The sequence below is a fragment of the Megalobrama amblycephala genome, linkage group LG1, assembly GCF_018812025.1.
Source record: "Megalobrama amblycephala isolate DHTTF-2021 linkage group LG1, ASM1881202v1, whole genome shotgun sequence".
Lineage (NCBI taxonomy): Eukaryota > Metazoa > Chordata > Actinopteri > Cypriniformes > Xenocyprididae > Megalobrama > Megalobrama amblycephala.
In genome coordinates this window covers 19,176,249-19,196,974 of record NC_063044.1, presented here as the reverse complement: position 1 = coordinate 19,196,974, position 20,726 = coordinate 19,176,249, and the positions used below count along the sequence as shown (strand labels likewise).

Genomic DNA, 20,726 nt, shown 5'->3' with positions numbered 1-20,726 from the left:
TTGTAACTCAGGCATACAATGTCCAATCTGCTCCAAACTTATGTTTGATAATAGCCCTGGCCTAAAGACATCTACATGGCAATATTTAGTTATAGTCAAAGAGCCACCTGCTGGCACCAGGAACTGTGGTGCATCAAAATGACTTTGCCATATTTCTACTTTATTTATCCGCTTAAATGTCTATCGCCCACTGTTCACAGTTTTCCTAAGACCACCGGGTGGCGGTGAGCCTGGGTGCTAGGGGCTGTGACCCCCTGTTTGCACAGGGAGTGTGCCTTGCAACCATGGAGACATCTGTGAGAGGCGCTGCGTAATATCATTGCGCCTGCTGCACCCATGGTACGGCAGGAAAGTTCCTTGATTATTACGTCGGATTGTTCCTAGCCATATCGGCCTAGAAAATCACAACTTTTCATTTTCCGTTGGTCTTAGTACACAATGTAACTACAGAAGAGTCAAGTTTTAAATAGGAAAAATATCAACTCTTTGGTCTTTTTTTTTTTTTTTTTTTTTTTTTTTTTTTTTTTTTGAGCGAGATGCTATTGGTCTCATCAGATTCATTGAACTATGCTAAGCTATGCTAAAAGTGGTACCGCCAGACCCGGAGATCGGCTGAATGGATTCGAAAACGATAAAACTCAACTGTTTAACCCTCTGGAGTCTGAGGCTGATTTTGGGCCCTGGAGAAGTTTTGACATGCTCTGACATTTGTGCTTTTATCAGTTGGTTATAAACATATTAATGACAAAAGTGTCATTACACTGTATTCAGCACAAACTAGGCTACCATAATATGTGAGGAACATGTATGTACATGTTTGTGTTTTTAAAGGAATAATGTTTATGCGTGGTTATTGAAAAAAAAAAAAAAAAAAGTAACTGAAACAATACCTCAAAATGCATACTAAATGTTTTTTCACAAGACTTTTGAGAATTGTATATTTTAGTGTAGAGTTTTTGCTTCAAAATGATGTGGAAATGATCCTCCCTACTCTGACACATAAAACATTGTATTGATTTTAAATTTCTAAGACACTTTTTGTTTAGCTAGGCCATATGCGAAGAGGTGTGACTCTTCATGAATAATGAAGTGATTTACACCTGGGGAGATTAAGACCCTGCCCCTAATGAGCCGCATAATGAGCCATTCAGTCAGGAATGTGACTGAGTCAACTAAGAAAATCCAAAGACAAGACATATCATTGTTTTTTTTCTTTTTTATTTAAAATAAAGTTAACAATATAATCCACATATAAACAAGGGTCAAAGGCACATTTTGTGTATACAGGCAAATAAAGGTAAGGTTTATAAAAAAGCCCACTTTTACACCCTATACATAACCTGCTTGATCACATATAGATAATCTTTGCAGCCCAATGGTCAGTGAGAGGTGGTGAACAGAGAATCTGAACAGTCACACATCTGTGTGCCATTTCTGAAAACAGTTCCTTTTCAACTGAAGACACAAGTAAATGTCACATGCCTGGCATTTCCAAGGTGTGTCTTGCCTTTTACCAAGCTGTACTTTGCAAAGCATGCAGTTCCGACGACCAGCGGTGGCATTATTCCTTGCATCTGATGTCAGCTCTGCTGCTGGAACCGGTACATGGTCACTTTTGGTCCGTTTTGGAGCTGCTTTCTGTGACGACATACCAAAGAGCTCTGCAATCAGCTGTTCTATGAACTTTTTATGGGTCATGTTACCGTAAAGGTCTTTGTGTATGATGAAAGCGTTTGTGGCAGCAATGTCCAGGAAGTGTAGAAAGATCTTTCTGTACCACTTCATTGTTTTGTGTTGTGTAGTATTGTATCAGCTGATCAGACAGGTCGACACCCCCCATGTGTTGGTTGTATGCAGTCACAGGTGCAGGACATGGAATTGTCTTTGTCCTCCATGTTCCTTGTGATTTCACCCTCCTCTGCACAGTGTCTCCACTATAAGCAGCATGTATGGTAGAACAGACAGATACCTCTCGTGTGTCCATCCACTTGACAAATACAAGAGCTCCATCCCGAATCCACCTGATGGATCCTCTGGCAGATTTCTTGGAGAGTGAATTAGCTGCATTACGAGGGCAGTCCTTCCTGTTGTCTCTGTATGTCCCACAGCCACCAAACTTCATGGCAAACAAGTCTCTCAGGAGCTTAGGACTTGTGTAGAAATTGTCCATGTACAGATGGTACCCAGAGCCTAAAACTTTACAGTCCAGAAGAGATGTCACCGCATCATATGATAGTCCATGGCCTGTGGGAAAGTTGTTCTTTCCTGTGTACACAGAAAAGTCCACAGTGTATCCATTTGATGAATCAGCAAGGACAAACAACTTGAAGCCCCACTTGGTTGGCTTAGCTTTCATGTATTGTCTCATTCCAGTGTTTGCTTTACATGCCACCATTCTTTCATCCACAGCCAAGTTCCGTTTAGGATGGTAGATTGCTTTACAAGCAAGGCGGATTGTGTCCATGAGAGGTTTGACCCTGAAAAGACTGTCATGATCAGCTGTTCCCCTCTTTCTGTCATTCTCCTTGTCTTCATCTGGGTGACTCATGTGCACGTTCCATGAAATGGTACGGTATCTGTCTCTTGACATGATTGTAGCAGGAAAAGGCACAGAGAAAAGACTGTCCTGTCGCCAGTAGTCACTGATGGAGCTCATCTTCACCATAGCCATGTAAAACAGCAGCCCAATGTAGCGGTACATCTCACCGATGCTGATATCTGTCCATTTATATCTACATCCCTTTGAAACTGCCCTGGCAGCCTGAGCATTGGTGTTCTGGCATAGAGTTGAAACTGCATCCTCAGAAAAAAACATTTTGAAGAGACTCTTAGGAGTGTGTTCATCAGCAGGACGCAGCTGTGGTCCAGGTTCCCGTGCAGGTAGGAATCTCAGAGTCTGTGGAACCATGTCAGTGTCATTATCTGTTTTCCATGACAGAGCTGAATGCCTGTTGCTTGTCTGAATGTTTTTCTTGGCCTTTTTTGCAAGGGGTTTTGGAGCACTCTCATTAGGGCTATAGCTGGAGAAAAAAAAAACAGTGAGATGGTTATTACACAAGGAGCTATACTATTTGCATCATCAATAACTAATACTAATATAATGTTTATTATTGTATATATTAACATTACCAAGCACTAATGCTAATATATTGTGCACGCATAAGAAAGAAAGCCATACAGACAGATATATACATACACTACCGTTCAAAAGTTTGGGATCACTAAGATTTTTAATGTTTTTAAAATACGTTTCGTCTGCTCACCAAGGGTACATTTATTTAATTAAAAATACAGTAAAAACAGGAATATTGTGAAATATTATTCCAATTTAAAATAACTGTGTACTATTTAAATATATTTCACAAAGTCATTTATTCTTGTGATGTCAAAGCTGAATATTCACCATCATTACTCCAGTCTTCAGTGTCACATGATCCTTCAGAAATCATTCTAATATGATGATTTGCAGCTCAAGAAACATTTCTGAACAATTGTAAACAATAAATGTCTCTTGAGTAGCAAATCCTCATATTAGAATGATTTCTGAAGGATCATGTGACACTGTAGACTAAATAGTACACAGTTATTTTAAATTGGAATAATATTTCACAATATTACTGTTTTTACTGTATTTTTAATTGAATAAATGTAGCCTTGGTGAGCAGACGAAACTTCTTTTAAAAACATGAAAAATCATACCGATTTCAAACTATTGAACGGTAGTGTACATAGGCCTACCATATAGTGGGTGAACATGTACTTACTCTTTCTCATTTCCGCCTGTGTTGCTGGGTGCCCTCTTAGTGGGAATTGCAGGTGAATGTGAGAATGATGGATCCACATTCCTAAAAAAAACAAATTGTAAAAAAAAAAAAAAACTGTTATTATTGGCATATAAGATACTACTCTCATACCATTAGCTATGCATAACGGACAGGAAAGTAACAGGTATACAAGCATGCTGTATATGTCTGTCAACTGGCCATTACCGGACAAAGTGTGCGAATGTGTAAACGTTACAGTCTGCTATATCAGTTAGCACATTTAGTGAATAGCAACACGTTCGCGCATTTCACAGCCAAGCATATTTTAGCACATTCACGTCTATCATAATATGCTATTCAACTGCATGCAGTTAATCGATCTAACGCGTGTATCCAACGTATCTATGCATATTAATAACAAGTCGAATATCAACAGAAAAGCATTCTATTTATAAGCATTTTTATGAGATAAAGTTATATAGATAGATGTAAATATAAGGCAAATATATATGTACGCTTATATAAAAAAACACGTCAAATAATTTAAGTATATCAACAGAAAAGCATTCTATTTATAAGCATTTTTATGAGATAAAGTTATATAGATAGGCCTAGATGTAAATATAAGGCAAATATATATGTACGCTTATATAGAAAAAACACGTAAAATAATTTAAGTAAAACTAAATCACTTACTCATCAGAAACTGTATCTTCAGCTGGATCAAGTCGCTCTTCAAAATACAGACGTTCATCGTCAGAGTCGTGTTCTTCTTCCGAGGAAAAAGTGAACTCTTCCTCACTGTCCAGGACCATCTGAAGAGCCTGCTCACCTGAGTAGCGTGCCATCTTCCAAACGCGCAGGAAAGCGAATGAATCTGATGAAACTTGATGCTTTTTAAGACGCTGTTAGGGGCGTTTACAGTTTGCATAGATCGCCTCAGCTCATTATCTTATGAATAGAGCGCTCTGCGCGTGGGCGGGCACACATTAAAGATAATTAGGTAAGACAGGAGAAACAGTACCTCTCTTTACTTTTATACTGATTACATAAAGGGAGAATATTTTTTTTAGAATTTATTTGTTTCGTTTAAAAGTAGACACTTAAAGCTTTGCAAAGACATATCTCTCATGTCCATGTAGCATGTATAAGCCGTCTATTTTAGTTACTTTTAGTGACCTTTTAGAATGATGTTTGCAGAGACGGACATGGCAGGACAGCACACCCTGTATATTTTATTTATTTTTAAAAAGCACAAAGTTTTATTTTGATTGAGTGTACACAAAAAAAAGAAGACATTCTATACTTTCAATTGATATATCACTTATGTCTCTATGATAAAAAATGACGGAGTATTTTAAGTCTGTTTTGCTGCAATGTGAAAAAAAAACTGCAAAACGCGCCGGCGCGTTTTTAGACCTCAGAGTGTTAACTCTAGGGGGGTTGGAAAATGAGCCTATTTTCAAAAAAAGTGGAGTGTTCCTTTTAAGCTAAATACTGGACTTAGATTTACACTGGATGTAGACTTAAAAAATTGAGCTGCAAAAGATAACATGGCACTCATTTCAAAGTGACCTATGAAATTCATCTAAATTTAAATGTTCTCATGGATGTAGCTGTTGTTGTTCACGGTCATAGTGGCACCAGCTGGCTGCAGTAATTGTGGTGTATTCAAATTACTTTAACACAGTTCTTTTACATTTACCCAGTTTAAATTCATATCGTCCACCGTGCGCAGTTGCCCTACAACCACCAAGGTGGCGGTGGCACCGGGCTTGGGCCCACCATCGCTGCTTGCAGCTATATTTATTTATTTATTTATTTATTTATTTATTTATCAAACATCCGGGGCTTTTGGGGGGCCGTAACGTGCTCAAAAACTCTTGAAAATTGGCACACACATTGGAATCTGCAGCCATTAGGATGCCGCAGAGGCTGAGGTCCTGTTCAATAAGATACACGGTGCCCCCTTGAATGGGGTCCAAAAACTTGGTCCGTATATCAAACACGTTGCATGTAACTCAGTATACATATAGATCTCATCGGGCTGAACAACTTTCGTGTTCTAAGTCAGTGGTTCCCAAACCTGTCCTGGAGGACCCCCAGCCCTGCACATTTTGTATGTCTCCCTCCTATATCACACCTGATTCACCTCATGTGCTCATTAGTAGAAACTGCAAGACCTGAAATGGGTGTGTCGGAAAAAGGGAGCCATACAAAATGTGCACGGCTGGGGGTCCTCCAGGACAGGTTTGGGAACCACTGCTTAGTTATACGCCAGCCCAACAGGAATCAGCTATTATGGGTTGTTTCAAAAAAGCGTGCTCTGGAATTTGATATACTCTTCCTAGGCGATTAATCCGATCATCACCAAACTTGGTCAGCATGAAGTCAAGACATTGATGCTAAATTGCGAGCTGAATTGCAAACGGTTTGGCCATGGCGAGGCAACGAATTTATGGCGAGAAAAGGGAGACAGGAAGTGTTATAACATCTGCATACATTGATTGATTTTAAACTTAAGCTGTGTGTTCGTTGTAGGTGTCTGATCACATGGATGTGACTTTTTTTTTTTTTTTTTTTTTTTAAACAGAGGAGTGTGTGTTTTCTAGACATGGTCATTACACAAGTTCATGCTGTGTTTGCGACTATCACATATGACACATGTCTTTAAATTATTTATTGATGTAATTCAAATTTATTAAAAAAAGGAAATTTCACATGATTTTATAGAAGTGTCTGTTTATCATAAACTTCCATTAGTGAGCTGAAAAATCTAGACACGTATCTTACTCTTACCTGCCACTGACATTAAAATCATCTTTGCAGTTTCCGTGATTTGGCTCCATTTATTAATTTTATAATTAATTTTTTTTTCATCGGATACCACCCATATTGAAATTAAATAAAAGCATGCTTTTTGTGCATAACATTGGTGTGCAAACGGTAGCTCAGGTAGGTCAAATAACATGCAAAGAAGAGTTGGGATAATACAACATCAGCATTTGGATGGCATTCTGCACTCATTTGAAATTGACCTATGACTTCCTATGACATAAAATTAATCTAAATTTAAATGATTTAGATGTGGCTGTTGTGGTTTGTGGTCATAGCAGCACCAACTGCTACAGTAAATGTGGTGAAATCAAATGACTTAGACATTGACCTTTTATGTTTTCCCGTTTTAAATGCCTATTGCCCGCGATGCACAGTTGCCCTGAAGCTACCAGGGTGGGGGTGGCTCTGGGGCTTGGGCCCGTCATCACGGTTTGTTTTTTGCACTTAATCATGGTTTTCAGTTTTATTTTTCTGCAAATTGTATTGTTGTATGGTGTATAGCGATATGACCCAGCACACAAAATACTGTCAAAACACTCCAACACAAACTCCATTCTTCGCGAAAGATGGATAAAAAGACGCACAGGAAACAAAAATCTTGAAAAAAATGATATACGACCCCACCAAATCACAGAGATGCCAGTTCAGGACTAATGTTATCACAGGACCTCAGTGTTTGGCGAAATAATGTAGGTTATTTGCAGGGAAATTTTTACTTTACAAATTACAGACATGGCCGATTCGCACAGAATTAAGATCACAGACAACCTCCGTGATTATTACAAATGACTAGAGGTCCCTAGATAATACCAGGGTTCCTATGCGGTATGGAAAAGTATGGAAAAAAGAAATCAGAGGATGGAAAAATATTTGTGTTTCCAGACTATTGCCTCTATTCAGTTTTCTAATTTATCATACCTGCAAACTAGTCACTTTACAGTGAAATTATCCGTTTTGAATCAAAATACATAATTTATGTGAATCGTGTAGATCCAAAGAGGTTTGATTCTCACAAGAATCAAAAATGGCCTACTTTCCCATGGACTGGAGTGAGTCGTGATCTTTCTTGGCGCTTTGTGGCGTGACAGATCGCTGTAGTGCTCGTGAACCAACCATTTCATCTGCTTTAGTTACAACACAAAATAAACATAAATGAACATCCGAAGGTATGTTGAAAGGTACAGTACAACTTACCGAAATCCGTATCATGTCACATGCAATCAATCAATCAGTGTTTCAACCGCAGAAAGGCGTCAATAAAACAGCTTGTAAAAATGTCACATTTCAGAAAAGCCGTTCAATGTCCAAAAACTAATGTCAGCTACAAAAATGAACTTCGAGAGGAGAATTTTGCTAAATATAGACACTATAGGCTATTGCATATTCATTGTATTTGTACTTAACATGTGCTTCAATACTGAATGTATAAATCTGTTTCATGACAGCCACTATTTAAATGTTTAGGCCTAAATAAAAAAAACATAATTATTAAAAATTTACTATAAACTCAAGTGAATCATTTAAAACAAATGGTTCAACCAAGCTATTTGTTCATGATTTTACTATACTACTAATAATCTGGCCAATATTTAAATGAACCGTGTAGAGCCATCACTGCATGTTTGGACAGTTTTTGTTAGTATTGTCTTGTATTTTGTGGTAATGACTGACTTATTTTTCAGCTACTTGCCAAATAATTAAATTAACATGAAATTGTAATTTGAGATACAATTATTATTATCTGAGAATAAAACAAGTGATACAAGAGAAATGAAACTAGCATGGCATTGTAGTTAATTTGTGGTACAGATGAAAGGGTATATGAATTTCATATCAGGGGTATAGTGACCAAAAAAGGTTATGAAAGATGGGTATTTTATTTGCTCCATAAACAATTCTACATAGACTACCTTATTATACAAAGATTTTCAGACATTAGCTTGTTTTCCATCTACTGGTTAAAATTAAAGGGTTAGTTCACCCAAAAATGAAAATTGTCACTTATTACTTACCCTCATGCCATTCCACAAATGAATCAGTGTATCGAATCTGCTGTTTGGAGCGCCAAAGTCATGTGATTTCGTCCGTTGGCAGTTTGACACGCGATCTGAATCATGATTCGATACACTGATTCATTTGTGCTCTGATGCTTCATGAAGCCATTTGAAATCGGCCATCACTAAATAAGTCGTTATTTTGTTTTGTTTTTTGGCACACCAAAAATATTCTTGTCGCTTTATAATATTAATATTGAACCACTGTACTCACATGAACCGATTTAAATATGTTTTTAGTACCTTTATGGATCTTGAGAGAGGAAATGTCATTGCTCCCTATGGCGGCCTCACTGAGCCATCGGATTTTAACTAAAATATCTTAATTTGTGTTCTGAAGATGAACGAAGGTCTTACGGGTGTGGAGTTGCATGAGGGTAGGTAATAAATGACAGAATTTTTGGGTGAACTAACCCTTTCACAACAAAAATCTGGTCTGCTTTTTGCATTGTTCTGCAGGCTGAATGAAAATGTAAATCCACTGTCTGATAGGAGGTGGCGCTTATGGAACAGCAAGAATAGAGATATTTCCCCAGTAATCTCTGTAAACAAAGCAGCTATAAACACTACTTTATTAGGCATTACAAGGAGGGAAGATGAAAAGCAAATGCCATTAAATCTTTTCTGAAGACAGTCAGTTCCCGTGTAGAGATACATTTATTCAAACATTCTTTCAAATAATCTCTCCCAGCACTCTGCCTTCCGTCATGTTTTCACACTAAATGAAACCAACACTGCATGCTTTTAACTTTACCCTGAGTATTTACCGTGAGTTTTTCAAATTGCGATAACCAAATAGGGTTTAAATGATGATTAAAATATGAAACTATAATACTAAGTATCTGGAGTTTTTTTTTTTTATCATGGTTTATTGTCAAATAGGTAACCATTTTTATCCCTAATCTGTGTTAAAACAGGTTATTATACAGAACGTTGGGTAATTGGTGTGATGTCAGTTCTATTTTTAAGCTATAATCTGATCTTTTTCTTTCTTTTTTTTCTTTTTTTTTTTTTTTTCAGGTCTGATCTTTGTGGTTGACAGCAATGACAGAGAGCGTGTGAATGAAGCACGAGAGGAGCTGATGAGAATGTTGGCTGAGGATGAGCTCAGGGAAGCAGTCCTGCTAGTGTTTGCCAACAAACAGGTGCTAACAGCTTTTAACTGATTACGTGCAATCACGTTTCAATTGCAAGTTTTTACATATTTGACAATGTCTTTGTTCTACAGGACCTACCGAATGCCATGAATGCTGCAGAAATCACAGATAAGCTGGGGCTGCATTCGCTTCGGCACAGGAACTGGTACATTCAGGCAACGTGCGCCACAAGCGGCGATGGGCTCTATGAAGGACTCGATTGGCTGTCTAACCAACTGAAAAACCACAAATAATGACTTCACTGTACTGCTCTTCCTTCCTTAGTTTGATATTCTCAACACTTGCTTTACTCTTTTGTTTTTAAACAAACGGTGCTGGAAGCTGCACTCATTTTAAACCTGATTGTGGACGAATAGGTCCCTACAGCAGGAAAAAGTGTTACTCACTTAATGTAAATATTTATTTTATTTTTTATTTTTTTTTGTGAGGCAGCTTTTTGAGCACCATTATGCAAAATACATTTAGTCCTTTATTCCTTTTCCTCCCCTTCCCTGTCCTCCCCATTTTTTTTCTGAGTCATTGGAAAGAGTTTTAAGAACGTTAGTCCTGTAAACTGTCAGGTCTCATTTGAATCTTGCACATGTATTATTTTATTGTGCTTATAATAAGACTCTCTTTTAGATGTACTGTAAACAAAGCTGTTTTGTTTGTCTTGAACAGAGTACAGGAAATCAAACATTATGGACACTACCTGAACATATTATGGTTCAATTTTGAGGAAGAGAAACCAAAATGATTACAAGGTCTTCTCAGCCAAGGCTGACGAAAGCTCTTAGCTTTACTGTCATGATACTTTAGGAGCCACAGAGGAGTGATGCCTTTAAGTAAGAAGTTAGATACACAAAGATTCTCATATGAACTTTTTTCTTTTTTTTTTTTTTTAATAATCAGATTCTCAATTCACAACATATGTTTTTTGTGAATATGAATGAGAAAAATTGGTGCGGCTCAGGTTAACATAGGTTTGAACAGTAATGATCATTTTCAAGGGGATTGGAGGTTGTTCCATGAAGATATGACAATATTAAAAAAAAAAGAATTGTCCTACAAAAATAGGCTTCATTTTCTTTATGTGAAATATTACATGTAAGTATTGGGGGGGGGGTGAAATATCCCTTGTGCATGTATTTTTTCATTTTTTGACAGTTTTTAACTTTGTTTTCTGGATTTAGGAATAAACAACCCCAACCTCATCTAAGCACATGATAACTTGAAATCAGTAGTGCATTTTTTGGATTTAAGACATAAAACAACTATTAGAATGTTGGCATGTTAATATCAATGACAATTGTTTGAGCTTTCTGTTTTGCTTGTAGAAGACATTTTCCCCCAGAGAAGCCCTGGTGCCTTTACAGTCTGCAGAGACTCCTGTTTGAGATTAACAACCTTCATGACCACTCACATGGTCACTGTTAATGCATTGTTAGAGCTAATGGTTTAAAAGACAATTTATTCTTTTATTCTCTCTTTCTCTTCCCAGTTAACCTCTGATTTGGTAGACACTGATTACTTGGGGGTTGGAACTATGTGAATATCTTAGCAAAACATTGTATAGTGTGACTCCTAACCTATGTCTTTTTTATTGTTTTTCATTTTGACAAATGCACTGTAATTAAAAATATTAGTATAACTGGACTTTTACTGGTTTGCTCTTGTTATTCTGCTGCTCTAAAAAATTCTTGACTGCCATGGCATCAGTAATTCATTGAACAAAATTGCTCATAACTAAAAAATAAATGTACATAAATTTTGATGATCCACATGGTGGTTAAACATCAGAATTTACATAAGTTTAATTTTAATAAATGAGATGTTAATCCTCAACCGTAAAACTTTATATTAGAGTTGAAATTTGTTTTAGGGTTTACCAAAGCAAAGTTGAAAGTACGTCCAAAAACCTAATAACCCTCTACAGCACAGTTTGCCCTCAGGCAACAGAAAGTTTTCTTAAGCCCTGGGTTTAGTAAATTTTTCTTTAAATGATTACAACCAATTAGAAATGTCGAGAAGGTACCAAAGAACAGTCCAGTAAGGTGTGGGAGTCACTATCAAGCACCATTTGAAGGTGTGACGTCCTGTTCTGACACATGTTCACAGGAACACATGGTGTGAGAAGGCAAGATTATTTGCTTTAGTAATCTTATTTAAAATGACATGAACTGTACATAAAAAATATGTGTATGAAGATGTAGAGAAGCATTTTGTCAGGTTTTATGAAGTTTTTTTTATTTTGCATGTTTAGAAATTCAGTTTTTCTTTCATTGCCTCAGGGCAACAAAGTGATGTGCAAAAATTATGACACTATTTCACAGCAGAGAAGAACTGCCTTTTGAAGTTTCGTGTGAAATCATTACATGAAGTACATTATATGACATGGCACACTACATGATACAAACCTATGCATGAATCAAATTCAGTACATTAATGTCTTTCAAGTGTTTTCCCCTTTTTAATGATTTCTTGACATTTTTAAAAGAAATTGTGATTTTGTATTGATCTCTGAGCATTGTCTTATGATAAATTTCTCTATGATTCTATACCATTGTTGCACAACGTTGCCCTGAGGCAACTAAAAATATTTTGGAGTGGGGGGGTCTTTTTTTTTGTTTGTTTGTTTGTCAATGTTCCCAAATGAATGAAAAACAATTATGTGGAATATTTTTTTTCATGTGCCATCAATGTGTGCAGTAGAGGGATAACTTGTTTAATAACTTGTCATCAAAAATTGTAGCTAGTAACTTAATCCATTACTTTATAAATTTAAAGTTATATAATCTGACTACTACTTTTTGATTACTTTTGACCAAACTCATTTATCACATTGATTTGAGTAGTTTAATATTGTACCATATTGATGTATAAGAAACAAAGAAAAATGCAGGGGGTAGACCTGGAAGACCTTTTGAATGGATACAAGCAGCAGGCTTTTTAGAAAGGAAAATTTAAATGATAAAGTAGAATCAATGAATTATGAGTAATTTACTGCCGTTGGGAGAATAACGCAATCATGTAATCAAAAAAGTAACTGTAGTCTGATTTAACAGTATTTTAAAATATAATATAATATAATTACAAGTACTTAATTTTTGGAATCTGATTACGTAATCCAGATTACATGTAATCAGTTACTACCACTGCCTCTGGCAAAATATCACTATTGTTATTGCTCATACTTATTATTAGTGGTGCTTGCCTCTGGCAAAGCATCCCTATTGTTCTTCTGAATACTTATTAGTGGTGCTTGCCTCTGGCAAAGCATCACTATTGTTATTGCTCCTCCTTATTATTATTAGTGGTGCTTGCCTCAGGCAAAGCATCACTATTGTTCTTCTGCATACTTATCAATGGTGCTTGCTAAAGGCAAAGCATCACTATTGTTATTGCTCATACTTATTATTATTCCACATAAAAGTTTGGTGCGCTATTCCTCCCACAGCGTTTGTCATAGACCCATGAATGAGGTGTCAAATCGACCGGCTCATTGAGGAGAGGTGTGCTATGACTTTTCTAAGTCATCGGACCTACGATGTTTGCACAGCGGACGTAAAAGCAGGCAAAAAAGTCCCTTAGACTTGCATTAAAAAATAAAATTTACGAACATTCCGTCAGTCTCAACTGTCATTTTCACACGCACATGCAGGGCCTGAGGAATCTTTTCTCTCTCACTCATTTGACTTATCTTATCAAGGAGCCAATAAGTTATGACCTAAAATCTTCATCATAGCCACACTTTAGCAACCAGTTACAGCCCCCTAGCATCCACTCCATAGACTTCCATTGAAAATAGATGAGAGTGATATAAATGAATCAGAACATCATAGAGACACGTAAGCTCGGCTCTTTTGATTTGGGCAGACATGCAGTCTATTAGTTTGTCTAGCCATGCCCTAGCAACCATTAAGAGTACCCTAGCAACTCAAAACTAAAAATATGAAAATATATCCTTAAATCAAGAGGACAGAGCATTGATGAAAGCACTGAGTACTCTCCGGATTATGACACAAACCCTGATTTTGTCAGTCTCTGAAGAGGATGAGGAAACAAATTCTTTGAGAGAGGACCTCATTACATGGACCAACAAACACCAAATCCGACAAAGTGCTTTAGATGACCCTTCAAATGTTTTGCATTCACAGGGACATTTTACATTGCCCGCTACAGCACGCACACTTCTGAAGACTGCACGAGCAGTAGATATTCAGAATAAATCTGGAATGCAGTACATTCATCTATCATTGTCTGAAGAAAGTGAAAAATCCTTCTGAGGTGACTTCTAGAATTGATTCTCTGGGCCCAGTTTTTCAAAAGTAATCCACTAGGATTTTGGATAACGGATTGGATCAAATCTTGAAAATGTGTTTTTCAAAAGAAAAAATGGATTACATAATCGGGTTAGATCACGTAATCCAATCTTGGTTTTGATCCAGATCAAACCTTTAGTTTGGGTTTTTCAGAACTTTTTTGTAGGATTTGGATCACTTTGATCCAAAAAATCTGGATTAAACTGATCCCATCAGAAGGGTGGATTCAGCGTGGATTTCATGGCCAAAATGTAATGAAAACTTTAAAAATGTATCAAATAATACTATATTTGGATCATGCAGTATCTTACAAGATATCCTATTTATTCATAAGGTTTTAATTTTATTTGTTCATCCGTCAGGCTACAGTGATTAGGTAGGCTTTAACATATTCAGCCTTTCAGTATAGGCCTACAGCAAAGTAGAAAGAGTTTGGCCTCATAAAATAATCCCCCAAACAGCTGTCAAAATTGAGCAAAAACAATAAATTTTATTCTGTCACTAATTGATATATATATTCATCACAATCGAAAATATTTTTGTTTTTAGAATATTTATTAGTGATGCATGCAATGATTACAGAATAACCAAAAAAATGCAAAGAATAGCAATCACTGATTTTTGAAATCCAAAACAAATCCAAATCAGAAATAGTGTCTAACTATTGCGTCCCTTGTTGCACATCCTGTTTGCTCGTTCTGGCAGAATGCAGGAGGTTGGTTAGGGTCTCCAAGGGGCTCAGGTGCATCATTGTCAGCACAGAGAGGGACATTGCGCTTAGTAGCGATGTTGTGCAGGACAATACAGGCAAGGGTTATGTTGCATGCTTTCTGTGGTTCCGCTCTCAGGTAGTTAAGGCATGCAAAGTGCCTCTTAAGAACTCCATTTAAACGCTCAATTGCACATCTTGCTCTGCAATGAGCAGTGTTGAAGCGTGCCTGCGCCGTTGTATTTGCTGTTAGAAAAGGAGTCATCAGCCATGGTAGGAGTGGGTAGGCACTGTCTCCTAATATTATGCCATCCGGTCGGTTGGTTTGGAGGTCTCTATATAGAGCGCTCTCCCTCAGGATGCGTGCATCATGGACAGACCCAGGCCACTTGACAACGCAGTTGGTGATGATGAGGTCAGCATCACACACAAGTTGGACATTGATGCTGTGCCTCCCCTTTCTGTTTATAAACTCCCATTCATTCTCACGAGGTGCTTGTATATGCACATGTGTGCAGTCGATTGCTCCAATAGTATTGGGCATATTCCCCAAAAGAAAAAAGCTGCGCTTGGCCTGGGCAATCTGGTTGTCCTTTGGAAAAGAAACAAATTCATTGACCAGGCTGGCCAATGTGATTGACACATCTCTCACCACATCACACACAGCTGATTTCACCACTCCCATATAGTCACCAACAACTTGATAGAAAGTCCCACATGCATAAAATCGGAGAGCAATGAGGATCTGGTCTTCCACAGGCAGACCGTGACTCCTTTGGGTTCTGTGTTGAAGTTTTGGCCTGAGAAGGTTCACAAGGTACTCTATATCAGCCTTCCCAAAGCGAAACCGGACATACAGCTCCTCAGTGGTGTATTGCTCCAGTGGCTTGGTACGTTCAACATACACCCTTTGACGGTATCCTCTCCTGGCAAAGTGGTGGTGGCGGTGGACAACACCTGCCATTTCACTGTCTCTCTGTGAATCCTCTGAGAAAGAATGATTTATATGGCTGTGTAGTTGGTCTTTTCAAACACACCTATTACAACTGATTAGTTTTGGCTTGTGTTCAATTGAGGCAATTGGACCCAAGGCCTATAATTGATGAACAATGTTCACTATAGTAAAGCAATGGAACCATGGACTCAAGAAGCTGTAACTTCACTGCTGCTGAAACCAATGCACTACTAGAGGGTGTTCGGTGCCATTATGGAACAATAGTGGGAAGTTTTAATTTTGCTAAGGATACCAACAAAAAGAAAAATGATGTTTGGATTTTAATCACAGAAAATGTGAATGCCATAGGGTCTGGCCAGAGGAGGACCACAGACCAAATCAAATTGCGGTGGAAGAATCTTAAGGCCAGGGCAACAAAGGACCATGCTGAAGCCAAAAACCCACAAACAGGCAACAAGCCATTTAAGAGGGGAGATTACACAGATGTGGTCCTCGACATCATTGGAGGTGAGAAGTCGTAAGCTCTCCATGGTATTCAAGGTGTTGTAGGGGATGGCGAGCCTTGGATTGAGGAGGAGGAGGAGAATCTGCCAGTTCCTCCTGAGGCTGATCCAGAGAGCGTATTTATAGTGAATCTCAGCTCTGTTCCTGAGGAACAAGCTGGATCCTCATTGGTTGAGCCAGTGGTAGTTGCCACAGGATCTCAGAGGAAAGGCTTGAAGCGCCCTTCATCAAACAAAGATGATGATTACAAGGCACTTCTGCAAAAAGAGACTGAAAGGGCAGAAGCACAGCTTCGTCTGGCAGAGGAACAACTGACTCTGACCAAACTTCAGCAAACCAAGGCCAGACTTGAGATCCGCCTCCTAAAGGCTACACTCAGACAAGCTGGTCTCTCCACATCAGATGAGGAAGTCTGAAATTATTGTGGAGTATTTGACATTAAGTCTTTTTTTTTAATTCAATACATCTATACTTGATACTTGTTATAAATATCCTCAATGTACAGTGTTTGTGTTGTAGGTCTCAGATGAGCGGACTGCTGGAAGAGGATGGGGTGGGGTTTTTCTTGTTTTTAGTTTTTTTTTAAATGTGTGTGTTTTCATTTCAAATAAAAATAAACTTATATTGACCCCACACTGGCTATTCTACTTGTTGCTCTTTACATATCTATAGTTCTACATTGTGATTTCCTATCCTGTTTGAGCACTGGTTATCCAGCACTGGTTATCCAGATTTGGTGATCCTGAAAAGTTCCTATCTGGATCAGATTGATCCAATCCGATGTTGCTTTAAAAAACTGGCTCCAAAAGTAAGCTGGATTACGTGATCACGGATCGCAAAAAAATGATTACTAAATCCGATTAAAATCCGACTAAATACAATTTTATCCGGATTAAACCTTTTGAAAAACCGGGCCCTGGAGATTTCTTTCAATACTGATGGACTTCCACTATTCAAAAGTTCATCATTGTCACTGTGGCCAGTGTTCTGTTCCATTCATCTTGAACCAGTGATTGTATTTCCTGTAACACTGACATTAGAATCTCAAAGGCCCTTGGATCTTACATTTTTTGAGAATGTTGTTACAGAAATTAAACAATTACTAGAAAGTGGCCTTACATTTGATGGAAGGATAATTTGAGTCAAGCTAAGGTGTATTGAATGTAATGCACCAGCCAAAGCAATGGTGAAAAGAACCAAGTCATTTTCTGCATATTATGGTTATGACATGTGTGAACAAAAAGGATTCTGGGGAAAAAGAATGACATATCAAGAAGTTGACAGGTTTGAATTGAGAACAGATAAATCATTTAGAGCTCAAAATCAACCAGAACACCATAATGGAAGTACACCTTTGGCCAAGTTACCAATTGATATGATTGGCCAATTTCCCATTTACTATATGCATCAAGCATGTCTTGGTGTTATGAAGAAATTGATGACAATTTGGACAAGAGGGGGAAAAAGGATGTAGTAGACAAACCATGATGTCCATCGGTCAGGTAGACATAGTGAGCACAAAGCGATGCGATGCAGCGATAATCTTCAGCGATGCATTCCTTCATGTTTTGCTAGAAAACCACGAAGTCTGAGACACTTGGAAAGGTGGAAGGCTACAGAGCTCAGACAATTCCTGGTTTATACTGGAAAGCTGGTTTTACCAGGAGTTCTTCGGCAAGACTTGTATGAGCACTTCCTAACTTTAAGTGTTGCAATAAGCATCTTACTCTGCCTCTCCTTGGTCAGTCAACATGCGTTATACGCACACAAATTGCTAAAGTATTTTGTAGCTAAAGGCAGGGAGCTGTACGGACCATCATTCATGGTGTACAATGTACATTCAATGCTTCATCTTGCTTCTGATGCAACAACTTATGGCTTGCTGGATGAATGCAGTGCCTTCCAATTTGAGAATTACATGCAGCAGTTGAAGAGAATGGTGTGCTCAGGAAAGAGCCCTCTTGTACAGATTGTGAAGAAGATCAAAGAAATCCATGATGGCACAACTTCACAAAGTATTCAAAAAGGTATTGTAATTTGATTTCTTCAAAGCAGCCAGACAACTGCATTATTTTGGAAGATGGTGAATGTTGCGAGGTCATCGATAAAAGAGAGAATGAATACCTATGTCGAGTTTTTCTGCAACCAAATCCCCTCTTTATGGAGCCCTGTGAATCATCAGTAAATGGTGCAAATGTGTGCCAAAAGAACACTGTTCTACAAATGATCCCAAAAGAAAGAGTCAGTCAAATTAAAAGAGTAATCAAGATTGATCAGAAGCAAAGAGTTGTCTATTTGACTATCCTTGACAATCATGAAAAGTAGACATCAACGAATTACTGGAAATGATGTGTGCAAATGATGTATAAGTATCTTTAAAAAAAAGAAAAAAAAAAAAAGCTGTATTGGTATACCTCTGATTCTCATGTACCTTGTCTTTGAGAATGTTTTCAGTTGTGGAATTCACATCAGATCACAGTGTAGCTGTAATTCCTGACGCATGGAAAGAAGAATTAAACAAGGTAAGGGGACAGACAAGGTTCATGTAACAGACTTACAGTACTGTATTGTTAAATTTCTAATCTACTGTCTAAACATAGTATAACTATCATAATATGGTTGGTTTCTAACAATATAGAAGGCTCTATGCTTAATATGTAGCTGTGTTTGACACATTTTGTATCGGGGTCCCTGCTCCATGTCTCATTCATCTAAGGCAGGGGTTCCCAACCACATTCCTGGAGGCACCCCAACACTGCGTGTTTTCCATGTCTCCTTAATAAAACACACCTGATTCAGATCATTAGCTCATTAGTAGAGACCAAGACCTAAAATGGATGTGTCAGATAAAGGAGAGATACAAAATGTGCAGTGTTGGGGGGCCTCCAGGAATGTGGCTGGGAACCACTGATCCTTGACCTGAAAAACTTTGATCTAACATCATAATGTTCTGTATATGTACAGTATATTCATGTAACATATGTTATGTTTCTTTCTTTCTTTTTCTTTCTTTCTTTCTTTCTTTCTTTCTTTCTTTCTTTCTTTCTTTCTTTCTTTCTTTCTTTCTTTCTTTCTTTCTTTCTTTCTTTCTTTCTTTCTTTCTTTCTTTCTTTCTCTTCCCCAGGACATCTATTGTTACTGGCCACTTAACAATGTACAAAGTCTTGTGAAAAAACTTTACCAGACTGATCTTTACCAGATCTGACTTTACCAGATAAACAAAAGTGGAACAGGCTACAAATCTGTAGAGTGTTTAAAGGATTAGTTCACTTTCAAATAAAATTTTCCTGATAATTTACTCACTCCCATGTCATCCAAAATGTCCATGTCTTTCTTTCTTCAGTCAAAAAGAAATTAAGGTTCTTGATGAAAACATTCCAGGATTATTCTCCTTATAGTGGACTTCAGTGGCCTCCAAACGGTTGATGGTCAAAATTACAGTTTCAGGAATAACGAGGAATAAGTGTCTTATCTAGCAAAACGATCTGTCATTTTCTTAAAAAATAAAACTGTATATGCTTTATAAACACAAATGATCACCTTGCACGTGCTTCTGCTTTCCGTAATCTTCAAAAAGCTTACGCTGTATATCCTACACCTTTCATATTCAACTTGCAGAAGGAACGCAGCGCCAGTTCCGTTTTTTCCGTAAGTAGAATAGGGAACCAACCAGACCTTAATTTCATTGCAAGTCTTTTGGATGTGCTGAAGGAGACTTTACAGAGTGCTCACATATTGCATTGAGATCTTGACCAAAAATTGATACACTCCTTGATCTACAAGATCTTGACCAAAAAGTGATGCAATCCTTGAAAGAAATAAATGTTGTGATGTTATTTCCATCAAGAGGGGCATCAGCTGTAATGCCTACTCTCTCCAGCCAGCAGAGAGAGCCCTCACCAGAATACTGACAACACTTCATTTCTTCAACAGTTACTTCCTGTTTGTTAGATATGTATGGTGAGTTCCAAGGGGAATATATATCGCCCTCTGAAGGGCACTTCGGAGTGAAAACAATCATGGCCGCCATATTGAAGGGTCATTCCAAACCGAAGTGCTCAAAAATGGCCACTTCAAAGGGCCCTTCGATTTCGAAGGGTAAAACTGATGGACACTTCGGGCCCCCATGATCCTTTGCACAGGGTTGTTCGTCGTCTCGGAGTTCGATTTTACCTATAAATGCATGTATAGTATTTTTCTATACTACTGTAATATTTATACGAGTTAGATTTAGTACATTATTATGGTCAAAATGACATTGTACTTAAACAAAAATACTTTACAGCTCCCTTTATCAGTCCATTCAAAAGTTTCAAATGCATAGACACAATATACATTATGATGCAATAAACCAAAAATAAATAAATAAGTATATAAACTAACGTTCAACAAAAGGCGCAGCTTGCACAATCTATCCTCCTCAACTGTCTTGTTAAGATGATGC

At 37.7% G+C, this 20,726-nt stretch overlaps 2 protein-coding genes across 3 annotated transcripts in view; one reads left to right on the top strand and one right to left on the bottom strand.

Moving 5' to 3' along the window:
* Positions 1 to 11,448, top strand: part of arf1 (ADP-ribosylation factor 1) — a 47,885-nt gene extending 36,437 nt beyond the window's left edge. For both annotated transcript variants that reach the window (XM_048185150.1, XM_048185160.1), the window contains 2 exons: positions 9,677 to 9,801; positions 9,885 to 11,448. In XM_048185150.1, coding sequence (XP_048041107.1) covers positions 9,677 to 9,801; positions 9,885 to 10,046 — 287 coding nt within the window. In that variant the 3' untranslated portion in view covers positions 10,047 to 11,448. The remainder of the gene's footprint in view (positions 1 to 9,676; positions 9,802 to 9,884) is intronic.
* Positions 11,449 to 13,296: 1,848 nt separating this feature from the next.
* On the bottom strand, positions 13,297 to 16,169 carry LOC125265118 (putative nuclease HARBI1). Its single transcript, XM_048185137.1, has one exon. It carries the CDS (start codon positions 15,785 to 15,787, stop codon positions 14,759 to 14,761), a length of 1,029 nt encoding a protein of 342 aa, XP_048041094.1. The 5' UTR covers positions 15,788 to 16,169; the 3' UTR covers positions 13,297 to 14,758.
* Between the last annotated feature and the right edge of the window lie 4,557 nt (positions 16,170 to 20,726).